Below are 12595 nucleotides of genomic sequence, written 5' to 3' on the forward strand. Positions count from 1 at the left end.
CGCACATACACACAAACACAAACAAATTCCTCACAAAAAATTACAAATTAAATTATCATTTTGAATCCCCCCCTCCTCCCTCCGTCCGATCCACATACCTTTTCCAGCTGTGGATTTCAACTCTCCTCTTGTCCGCCCGCCATGATGAAAATGTAAAAAATTAAATAAAAAAGCAACTTACTTAGGCAAGGCTGCCAAGGCATGATTTGCTGCTCCCAGATCAGGAGGCGGGAGAATCACATGCCTCCTTTGCATAAGGAATTTGTCGCCTTTTAACCCTTGCTTAACTCTGAGCAAGCGTTAAAAGGCAAAAAATTCCTTATGCAAAGGAGGCCCATAGTTCTCTCGCCTCCCCCTACAGTTAGCACTAAGCAGACTCAGAGTCATCGTGACTCTGGAGTCTGGTAGCAACTACCTTGGCCTTTTTAATTATTTTAAATTTTCTTTTCTTTTCCTCATGACACTGGTGAGGCCCCGCCTCCCTTGCCTCCTCTGACTGCACATCCCTGCATCCTATGCCACAGAGATCATTCCAATTAGATGGAATGCATTTTGCATTTCACCACACTGAGAGAGGAGAAGATAGACAGAGAGCAATTATATGCCAACTTTGCAGTGCATGTTTTAAAAACAAAAATGCATAAAGATATAGTTATGTTTAAAAATGCATGTTTGTTAGATAGAAAGGAAAGGAGAAAAACAGAGGGTACAATGAATATATTTTTGGACAAAAAAAAATCCTCCAGATTTGATAATTTTGTCCCCTGTCATCAAATCTTATGACATATTTCCAGATAATCACAAAAGGCTCATCTTTTGAAGGCCTTGATTTGAAAAAAAGGTCACTTGGAAACTGTTCTATAAATACTCTTTTTACTCCAGTTTTTTTTAAAAAATAAAATAAAATAAACAACCCGAAAACCTCCATTCGGGGAAGGCTTGATATCTTGCCGCAAGAGAACTGCCATGAATTAAATGAGGTATATAAAAATTGATGTGGCTTTCCAAATTGGTTAATTACATAATTAACCAAAGGAACTGATTCAGAGAACTATACAAAAAGAAAAAAATATATACACAAAAGGAGCTGCAGCCAAATGAAAAGGATTCCCTACTGCTTCATAAAGAAGCCCATTTCTTTTCTGAAAAAAAAAGGGCAATTCGTTTTTAAGGGGTGAAATTGTAATTCCCGCATATATCGTTCTCTGGGTATTTGAAGTCATTTGGCTGCTTTTTCTATCACTTCATAATCAGAGAAACAAGAGATGCGGTGGTTTTTTTTTTTTAAAAAAAAGTTGGGTATTCACAGCTACTGCAAGATGATTAAATAGCAGTCGGGATGCTTTAATGGACCTGAAACGGAAATTAGAAGCTGCTTCACGGGTCTAAAATTGAAAGGGTGGTTGGTAATTAAGCAACCCTTATAAAACTCGGGAGACATTAAAACTTGGATGGGATGTGGAAATGCACAATGCCACAAAGAAATTGCCTGCAATGAAGAGGGAAATAGCCTCTCCACTTTGGAGAGGTGAGCACTGTTGGAAATGCAGCAGGATGGGTTCTTAAAGATCTGAATCCAAACCTCCATTTCTTTGCAAGAGAAATGTGGCATAGCAGGATCTGGGAAAAGCAACGCATTAGATTTGTTTTTTTTTTAGCAAACTATGGTTAACAACCCCGGGGCTTTGCATCTATGTGTGTGAACCAACTTCCAGCCTGCCTTCCACTGAAGACCTGTATACTGCATGAGTCAAAAAGAGGGCTGTGAAAATGTTTACAGACCCCTCGCATCGTGGACATAAATTGTTTCAACTTTCACCCTCAACATGACAGTATAGGGCACTGCACTGCACACCAGAACTAGACACAAGGACAGCTTTTTCTCAAATGCCATCACTCTGCTTAGCAAATAATTCCCTTAATACTGTCAAACTATTTACTAAGTCTGCATGACTATTATTATTACTATTAATCTTCTCATTGTTCCTATCACCCAACTCCTCCCACTTATGACTGTAGGACTGTATAACATTGTTACTTGTATCCTTACAACTTATATTGATTGTTTTCTAGTATGATTTTGATTGCTTATTTGTACCCTCGGACTATCATTAAGGGTTGCACCTTATGATTCTTGGCAAATGTATCTTGTCTTTTTATGTACACTGAGAGCATCTGCACCAAAGACAAATTCCTTGTGTGTCCAATCACACTTGGCCAATAAAGAATTCTATTCTATTCTATTCCATTCCATTTTGTTATATTCTATTCTATTCTATTCCATTCCATTTTGTTATATTCTATTCTATTCCATTCCATTCCCTATTCCACTCCATTCCCTTCCATTCCATTCTACTCTTTTATATTCTATTCTATTCTATTCCATTCCATTCTATCCCATTCTATTCTTTTATATTCTATTCTATTCCATTCCATTCCCTATTCCATTCTTTTATATTCTATTCTATTCCATTCCAATCTATTCTATTCTATTCTATTCCATTCCATTCCATATTCCCTTCCATTCCATTCCCTATTCCATTCCATTCCCTATTCCATTCCATTCCCTATTCCATTCCATTCCCTATTCCACTCCATTCCCTTCCATTCCATTCTACTCTTTTATATTCTATTCTATTCTATTCCATTCCATTCTATCCCATTCTATTCTTTTATATTCTATTCTATTCCATTCCATTCCCTATTCCATTCTTTTATATTCTATTCTATTCCATTCCAATCTATTCTATTCCATTCCATTCCATATTCCCTTCCATTCCATTCCCTATTCCATTCCATTCCCTTCCATTCCATTCTACTCTTTTATATTCTATTCTATTCCATTCCATTCCCTATTCCATTCTTTTATATTCTATTCTATTCCATTCCAATCTATTCTATTCCATTCCATTCCATATTCCCTTCCATTCCATTCCCTTCTATTCCATTCTATTCTTTTATATTCTATTCTATTCCATTCCGTTCCAATCTATTCTATTCCGTTCCATTCAGTTATCTTTGCAAAATATTTGACATAACATGGTGTCATTGCAGGAACACACATTTGAAAGGAAAGACAAGGAAAGCAACATCCAGCCTAACAGGGATGCTACACCTATTACTAAGAATCGGTTTTCCTAAATCTCGGTGAAGCTGCCCTCCTCCAGGAACTGAGCAAGAAAAACCAAATCCAGGGTAAGTCTCGTAAGAAAAGCTCTGATCACAACAAGTTCTTAAAATTTGACTCGATCCATAACAGACTTTCCAAACCTGTTTTCCTCAACTATACTTGCAATGTAATCAAGATGCCTTTTCATATTATTCAGCTGGGGGGGGGGGGGAATTCTCCACCTTTTCTATTTTGGATCGTGACTGCTCCATTGGAATTTAAGCCCTGCTTCAATAGTCGTTATTTCTAATATTCTCTGTAGATGCTACCTCAAAGCTAGAATGTTTCCAATGATAATTGTTTTGTATTGTTTTGAGTATTGTTTTGAGCCGAGGTGGCGCAGTGGTTAAATGCAGCACTGCAGGCTACTTCAGCTGACTGCAGTTCTGCAGTTCGGCTGTTCAAATCTCACCGGCTCAGGGTTCACTCAGCCTTCCATCCTTCCGAGGTGGGTAAAATGAGGACCCGGATTGTTTTTGGGGGCAATATGCTGACTCTGTAAACCGCTTAGAGAGGGCTGAAAGCCCTATGAAGCGGTATATAAGTCTAACTGCTATTGCTATTGCTATATTATTTTGCATATTGTTAGCATCTTTTAAATATTAACAACCATGGGAAGCTGACTTATCGGGGAAATATTTGTAGCTCAAGATTGAAACAAGAGGTCCTTGGTGCTCTTTGAGCTGGGTTCTTCTTGCAGATGTTTTATTAACCAGAATAGCTGATAACCCGGGTATTTATTTATGCTAATCCTATATTAGACAGGAAAAGGAATGAATTATATCTATAGTGTCAAGTCGAAATAATGCTGAAACACACACACACACACACACACACACACACACACACGAATCCAAAATGCACACTATCACTGTCAAAAGTACTGTGATTTGACCGTGTAGATATAATTCATTCCTTTTCATTTCAGCAGCCCAGGCATTCCAGAGTTATGCTGGAACACACAGACACAAACACACCAAGGGGTGTTAGGGGCATCTTACTCCCACATTATTTGTGTCCAGAGAGTAAGTCATCTGTGTACCAAGTATGGTTGAAATTTTTCAGCAGCCCAGGCATTCCAGAGTTATGCTGGAACACCCACACACACCCACAGACACACAGGCACACACACACACATGAATCCAAAATGCACACTATCACTGTCAAAAGTACTGTGATTTGACCGTGTAGATGTAATTCATTCCTTTTCATTTCAGCAGTCCAGGCATTCCAGAGTTATGCTGGAACACACAGACACAAACACACCGAGGGGTGTTAGGGGCATCTTACTCCCACAGTATTTGTTTCCAGAGAGTAAGTCATCTGTGTACCAAGTATGGTTGAAATTTTTCAACAGCCCAGGCATTCCAGAGTTATGCTGGAACATACACACACACACACACACACACACACACACACACACACACAGAGACATGTATGTATGTATGTATGTATGTATGTATGTATGTATGTATGTATGTATGTGAATGTAGCAGTTTGGATAATGAAATATCTGCAAGAAAACAATCCAGCTTATGGTGCACTAAGTATCCCTCCAACCTGACTTACAATGGTCCACTTTTTCAGACCAGCTAATTCTGCTTTAAATCATACTGATTTCCAGGAAACCTCTAAGATTTTGGGGTTGGGATTTTTTCCCACAGCCCCATTAACCATAGATACGCAGGAATCGAACTGGAATTCTCTGCAGAGCCATCTCTCTGTGTGAGCATAATCAGAAGCCCAGGGATGGTCTGAGAAAATAATTAATTTGACAGCAGTGACCTGATATTAAAAAAAAACCTCATCCCCTCCAGAAAGATGTTCTTGCCTTTTGATCTATCTGTACTCTTCAAAATTACATGAAAGGAAAAGTACTTTTGAAATTTCTTTCAAAGGAGAAGAGAATTTCTGATTCAAATCTCATGAATGGGGTAGAAGGTTCTTGCATTCACTTCGCGACAGAGGGATCCTGGATTCTACAGCTGTCCTTACTTTTGCTACGCAATCTTCTCTTTGTTGCCTGCCTGGCTTCCAGGCCCCCAGATTGTTGGGGGCAATATGCTGACTCTTTAAAACGCTTAGAGAATGCTGCAAAGCACTATGAAGCGGTATATAAGTCTAAGTGCTATTGCTAAGTGGGAAGAAGGAAGGAAGGAAGGAAGAAGGAAGGAAGGAAGGGCCCTGGTGGCACAGTGGTTACAAGGCAATATTGCAGGATAATTCTGCCAACTATCAGCAGTTTAATTTTGAATGGCTCAAGGTTGACTCATCCTTCCATCCTTTCGAGGTTGATAAAATGAGGACCCAGATTGTTGGGGGCAAGAGGTTGACATTGTAAACCACTTTGAGAATGCTGTAAACACTATGAAGCGGTACATAAGCTGAATTGCTAAGTGGGAAGGAAGGAAGGAAAGAAGGAAGGAAGACTGTAAAGCACTGTGAAGTGGTATATAAGTCTAAGGGCTATTGCCAAGTGGGAAGGAAGAAGGAAGGAAGGGCGGAAGGAGGGAAGGAAGGCTGTAAAGCACTGTAAAGCAATATATAAGTCTAAATGCTATTGCTAAGTGGGAAGGAAGGGAGGAAGGATGTAAAGCATTGTGAAGGGGTATATAAGTCTAAGTGCTATTGCTAAGTGGGAAGGAAGGAAGAAGGAAGGAAGGGAGGAAAGAGGGAAGGAAGGCTGTAAAGCACTGTGAAGCGGTATATAAGTCTAAGTGCTATTGCCAAGTGGGAAGGAAGAAGGAAGGAAGGGCGGAAGGAGGGAAGGAAGGCTGTAAAGCACTGTAAAGCAATATATAAGTCTAAGTGCTATTGCTAAGTGGGAAGGAAGGGAGGAAGGATGTAAAGCACTGTGAAGGGGTATATAAGTTAAGTGCTATTGCTAAGTGGGAAGGAAGGAAGAAGGAAGGAAGGGAGGAAAGAGGGAAGGAAGGCTGTAAAGCACTGTAAAGCGATATATAAGTCTAAGTGCTATTGCCAAGTGGGAAGGAAGGAAGGAAGGAAGGATGTAAAGCACTGTGAAGGGGTATATAAGTCTAAGTGCTATTGCCAAATGGGAAGGAAGGAAGGAAAGAAGGAAGGAAGGAAGGAAGGAAGGAAGGAAGGAAGGAAGGAAGGAAGGAAGGAAGGAAGGAGGGAGGGAGGGAAGGAAGGCTGTAAAGCACTGTGAAGGGGTATATAAGTCTAAGTGCTATTGCTGTTGCTATTAATACTGGGAGAGATTATATCTATCTATCTATCTATCTATCTATCTATCTCCCTTTATTTATTTATCAGCACAAATACAACAATATATATATTTGTTATATTTATGCTGATAAATAAATAAAGGGAGACTAGTATAGATCTATTTCAAGCTATTTAGCTCTCATCAGCTAGCCATACCCATGCTGGGAATCGAACCTGTGCTCTATTGCCTCTAAGGCAAATGTGTTAACCATTGAGCTACAGAGCTCGACTCCTTATTAGCCAGCCAGGGTGAGAGGTATATATTTAAAGTCACAAATTCAAGCTATTTAGAGGTATATATTTAAAGTCACAAATATAACAAATGTAACAAAAAGGCAACAGTAAAAAATATTGGGTTTCTGTCTGGATGGTCTCTTGCGACGAGCCGAAGACAGAGAGTGGAAGTGTGACCTTCCTCCCATATTTGGGCATACCAGGGGTTGTGACTTTAAATATATACCTCTCACCCTGGCTGTCTGATAAGGAGTCGAGCTCTGTAGCTCAATGGTTAACACATTTGCCTTAGAGGCAATAGAGCACAGGTTCGATTCCCAGCATGGGTATGGCTAGCTGATGAGAGCTAAATAGCTTGAAATAGATCTATACTAGTCTCCCTTTATTTATTTATCAGCATAAATATAACAAATGTAACAAAAAGGCAACAGTAAAAAATATTGGGTTTCTGTCTGGATGGTCTCTTGTGACGAGCCGAAGACAGAGAGTGGAAGTGTGACCTTCCTCCCATATTTGGGCATACCAGGGGTTGTGACTTTATATATATATATATATATATATATATATATATATATATATATATATATATATATATATATATATATATATATATATATATATATATATATATATATATATATATATATATATATATATATATATATATATATATATATATATATATATATATATATATATATATATATATATATAAAATATCAGTGCAGAACCCCTTGAAGTTGCATGCTAAAAAGAAAAAGAATGCTAAAGATGGGGCTTGGGTTGTTTATTCAATACTGTCACTTCCTGCAGGTAAAAAAATCATGGTAGCAGCAGGAATTAACCCTGATGTGGAGAGACACAAACAATGGAAGGACCAACTCCTGAACCTCCCTTTGTCGATGTGGATAAAGGACTAACCTTGGCGTGCTTTGTCTTCCTCTGCCTTTTCCTCATCGTCATGATTATCCGCTGTGCCAAAGTCATCATGGACCCTTACAGTGCCATCCCAACCTCCACGTGGGAGGAACAACACCTGGATGACTGACCAACCCAAGGGCTTGGGGGGGGAGATGCCCCCCTCCCAAGCCCTCTGCACCTTGGACCGACCCATGGACCTGACACAAGAAAGCACAGATTAAGCGGCCACCTTATCAGGATGAAAGTACTAAATATGACTCCTCTTCACATCAAGATGCTTACGGCAACGGAGAAGTTTTGAGAGCACATCGATTACAGCTTTGTCTGCAGATCTACTTGAATTCTTCACTTTGTCCTTTTGATCTATTGCTACGCTCTCTCTCTTTCTCTCTCTCTCTCTTCCAGGTTTTCACGAGAGGGGAGCTATGACGGTTCTATTACATCAAGTAGCACAAAATGCTCTTTAGATACTAGAACTCTCCTTCAAGCTTTCTCTAGAGCAGTGATGGGCAACCTTTTTGGCGTGGTGTGTCAAAAATCGGCAAAAAATCGAGCATAACTCGCGTTGTGTGTCACTTCGACAAAAATATAATTTTGCGCAATTTATAGTTGCTGCTAATGGCGCTCACAGTTCCCGTTGGCACTCCGCTGTTCCCTGCTGTGGTGCGGTCGTAACCGACAGTCCCAGGAGTAGACTCTCTGTGCCGGCCTGACTGGAGAGAGGCGCGCACTGTTCCTGTGCTCCTCTCCTGCGGGTCCTCCCTCGCCGCGCTGACGTGTGTGCGCACGGCACACACGCCTTACCAGCAGCCCCTGCGCTCAGAAAGGGGCGGCGGCGATACAGTAAGTGAGTGTGGGCAGGGGAGATCACACATCCCGCCCCCCCCATTCCTCCAGCACAGATTCTTTCATCCTCGGCGGCCGTGCAGGAGCCAAGGATGAATCGCATGAAATCCTGTGCGTGTCACCCCAAATGGCTACGCGTGTCAGCAGTGACACGCGTGTCATAGGTTCGCCATCACTGCTCTAGAGTAATCTGTCCTTAGCAACATTGGCTGCATTTAAATCCAATGTGTACAGCTTTATCCAGATTGCTTAGCATTTGAGTAGGGCCTGGGGGGGGGGGAACGTCATGCTTCCCCCAAGTAGAGGCAAAAAGTATAAGGGGTCCATGAAAAAAAAACATTTGTGGGTTCCTGTCCATTTAGTATTCATGGGATTATATAAATTAGACCCAGCTAGGATGCTTACTCTCTGTGTATCTTCCATAGAATTAAAGACTGGTGACAATGATGGAAAGCTTCTCTTTGGGCCACTTTCAAAGATTTACAGGTTATGTGCCTACGATTTGAGACATTATTTCAAGTGAGATCATAAAGATTTCAGTTATTTCAAGCGAAACCATAATGATTTATGTTGTTATTTCAAGTGAAATTGCCAACATCATAGCAGATTTGCTTCCCTTGCTTGCTCTTGAAGGAACTTATGCTGCAATCTTTGCACCGGTGGTGGGATTCAATCTCTTTTTACTACTGGTTCTGTGGGCGTGGCTTGGTGGGCGTGGCAGGGGAAGGATGCTGTAGAATCTCCCTCCCCACTTCAGGGGAAGGTTACTGCAAAATCCCCATTTCCTCCCGATCAGCTGGGACTCGGGAGGCAGAGAATAGAAGGGGGCATGGCCAGTCAGAGGTGGTATTTACCGGTTCGCCAAACTACTCAAAATTTCCACTACCGGTTCTCCAGAACTGGTCAGAACCTCTGGTTTGCACAATTAAATGCACCCTACGGGCCCCTTCTGTGTATAAAACAGGCCTTGCCAGTTTAAACATATAGTATATTTCACTTTTGATACTGATATTATTTTGTGGCAGCGGCCCAGTGGTTAGAGTGCAATATTGCAGGTTACTTCTGCTGATCACCAGCTGTCAGCAGTTTGGCAGATCGAATCTCACCAGGCTCAAGGTTGACTCAGCCTTCCAACCTTCTTCCGAGGTGGGTAAAATGTGGACCCAGATTGTTGGGGGCAAGAGGCTGACTCTGTAAACTGCTTAGAGAGGACTTTAAAAGCACTGTGAAGCGATGTATAAGTCTAAGTGCTATTGCTGTTGTCCTTCCTTCCTTCCCTTCCCTTTCCTTCATTGTCTTCCTTCCCTCTGCCCACTGCCAGCAGTTCGAATCCCACCAGGCTTAAGGTTGACTCAGCCTTCATCCTTCCGAGGTGGGTAAAATGAGGACCCAAATTGTTGGGGTCAATAGACTGACTCTGTAAACTGCTTAGAGACGGCTGTGAAAGCACTGTGAAAAGGTATATAAGTCTAAGTGCTATTGCTGTTGTCTTTCTTTCCTTCCTTCCTTCCTTCCATTTCATTTCATTTTCATTTTACTTTATTTGTATGCCGCCCTTTTCCCTGAAAGGGACTCAGGGCGGCTCACAACTCAAGGGAGGGGAAAACAGACAAAGTTACAAAACATAAAGACCATACACAGTTAAAAAAACACAACAATCATACCATTCGAAGTGGGGCTGCAAGTCTTTAGCCCCAGGCCTGTCAGAACAGCCAGGTTTTAAGGGCTATGCGGAAGGCCTGGAGGGTGGTGAGGGTACGAATCTCCACGGGGAGTTCGTTCCAGAGGGTCAGAGCAGCCACAGAGAAGGCCCTTGTCTTCCTTCCTTCCTTCCTTCCTCCCTCCCTTCCCTTCCTTCCCTCTGTCCACTGCCAGCAGTTCGAATCCCACCATACTTAAGGTTGACTCAGCCTTCATCCTTCCAAGGTGGGTAAAATGAGGACCCAGATTGTTGGGGACAATAGGCTGCCTCTGTAAACTGCTTAGAGAGGGCTGTAAAGCACTGTGAAGTGGTAAAGAAGTCTTAAGTGCTATTGCTAAGTGCTATTGCTCAACTTGGCTGAGAAGAGCTTTCATGCTTTTTATGAATTGAACTTCAGGTCTGTCCCATCCATATGCAGTTCTGTTCATTATTGCAGGAGGGCCAGGGAATTATCCAAACAAATGCCCCCGGATAGGAAGATTCGTTTTATTTCTTTGGCATAATTTAGAAAAATCAATCAAAGAGCCAGGCAGAAATTTGCACTCTTAAAAATTGCAGCTCGGCCTTCCATCCTGCCTATTAGTCTTGTTTTATTGCCTCTGCAATAAAGAGAGAGTTTGACACTCTGATTCAAGGATCAGGTCCAAATTCTGACTTTTGATCTCATGAGGACAGTTGGACGATGCCCTTAGTTTGATTTGCTGGATTAGCCCATTTTTACACCTTAGCACAATTGTGCAAAAAGAAAGGAGGGGTATGAAGCCCACTGTCCACTGACACACATACACACACATCATTGTTCAATCCGTGCAGAAAAGTGGCTTCTAGATTCAGAGAACTTGCTCTGATTGAGGCTTCCCAAGAGCATGAAGCAAACTCCTTGTCCTGACAAAAAACCCTTTGATTAATTTACTGTGAATTCTACTCACATATACAGCGAAGTCTTTCAAGGGAGGATTTACAGTCACAGACCTCATCTGGCTTGGAGAGCTGCCAGGCCGATATCTGCAGAACTTGGCAAGGAGTCTTGGAGAGTCACGAACCAATTAAACGAACTAATTGTCTCCTGCAATCTCCACTACCTTTTCACTCTTCTTTTATTTCCTCTGGGAGGGGCCATTCAACATCCACCTGTGCTCTTACTCCCAAGTCGACCCATTCTTTAGCTGCTCCCTTTGTCTGGCAAACTCTGCACATGCACACACAGGGAACAGGCTCCAGCTGTTCGTCTGCCTCACTGATGTCTGACTCTGAAGGCAGCTGATAGCTGGCATACGGCTCTTGCCCCCTCTCTGCCTCCGACACAGAGCCCTCGCCAGAGCCTTCCCCAGATTCCAGGACTGGCCCATGTTCCTCTCCAACCTCCTTACTGTCTGAATCTGCTGCCAGCTCTGCAGGCCACTTGTAGAGATCTTTGCTTTGGTGCTCTCTGTTTATTTTTTATTTTTTTTAAAAAAAGAAGGCCCTATCAAGGGATGCAAAGATACTTGGTTTGTAAATGTCTGGAGGTAATTCTAGAACACTCTGAATTGAAGTCGTGGCCCTTTGCATTACATCCAAAAGAATGGATCTCCTTTATTTATTTCATGGTTAAAAGGTGGGAATCCCTGAACAGAGATTTGCAGAAGCCCTAGAAACGATGGGATGCCTCTCATTGAAGAACAGAAAGACAAAAGACGCAAACTACCCTTCAGTTTCAAATGTATGGGCAGGAAAGTCTTTGAGAGCCAGCAAAAATCTCATTCAGATGATAAACAGCATCCTGTGGGCATGGATTCCATTTTGGGAAATGGGTATTTCGCCATTGGCCACGCCCACCATGGCAGCCATTTTGTGATTGCAACGATACACAATTTGTGTGTGACAGAACCCGGCGAACGAAAGCAATTCTACGACACTTAAAAGATTTATCAGAATATAAATCAGGATGAGTAAAATGTTCACCTGATGCTTGACTAACCCTAACTGACTGGTTTATATCTGGACAGCAATACATCTGGGACAAGAATAGAAAAATAATGCAATGCTTTATAGAACTATTCAATACCTACATTTTTTTTTAGCTAGCTTACATGGCTAAAGATGAATTCACGTCTCTCCATGTACAGTAGCTTGATAGAATTCTTTAGAAAGAAAGTTACGAAACCAGACCTAAGTGCAACGCTGATGCACAATTGCTGTGGTTTATGGAGATTCTCAGTCATCCAGATCATGGTTGCACCAAAAGTGCTTTTTTCAAAAGGCAACCGGATTTTCTTTGTTCTCCCTTGAAGATGTTTCGCTGATCATCCAAAAAGCTTCTTCAGTTGGATGAGAAGCGAAACGCTTCCACGGAAAAAAAAAACTAAGAAAGTCCAGTTGCCTTTTGAAAAAAAGAACACAATGACTGTTGTATTCCTAAAATATATTTGCCAAGAAAATATCTGGAAATCAGAAATCTGTAAGTGCCCCCAAAAAAATTGACTAAAGAGAGAGCGCGAGAGAGCAAAAAC

The 12595-nt window shown here is 41.6% G+C and overlaps 1 protein-coding gene across 1 annotated transcript; it reads left to right on the forward strand.

The window, feature by feature from the left end:
- The first annotated feature begins 3045 nt into the window (after window positions 1-3045).
- On the forward strand, window positions 3046-8049 carry CTXND1 (cortexin domain containing 1). Its single transcript, XM_087703635.1, has 2 exons — window positions 3046-3195; window positions 7448-8049. Exon 2 carries the CDS (start codon window positions 7503-7505, stop codon window positions 7680-7682), a length of 180 nt encoding a protein of 59 aa, XP_087559761.1. The 5' UTR covers window positions 3046-3195; window positions 7448-7502; the 3' UTR covers window positions 7683-8049.
- The last annotated feature ends 4546 nt before the right edge of the window (window positions 8050-12595 follow it).

Source organism: Thamnophis sirtalis, unplaced genomic scaffold (genome assembly GCF_051295495.1).
Source record: "Thamnophis sirtalis isolate CommonGarterSnake01/CBP01778 unplaced genomic scaffold, rThaSir2_p1.2 scaffold_2, whole genome shotgun sequence".
Classification (NCBI taxonomy): domain Eukaryota; kingdom Metazoa; phylum Chordata; class Lepidosauria; order Squamata; family Natricidae; genus Thamnophis; species Thamnophis sirtalis.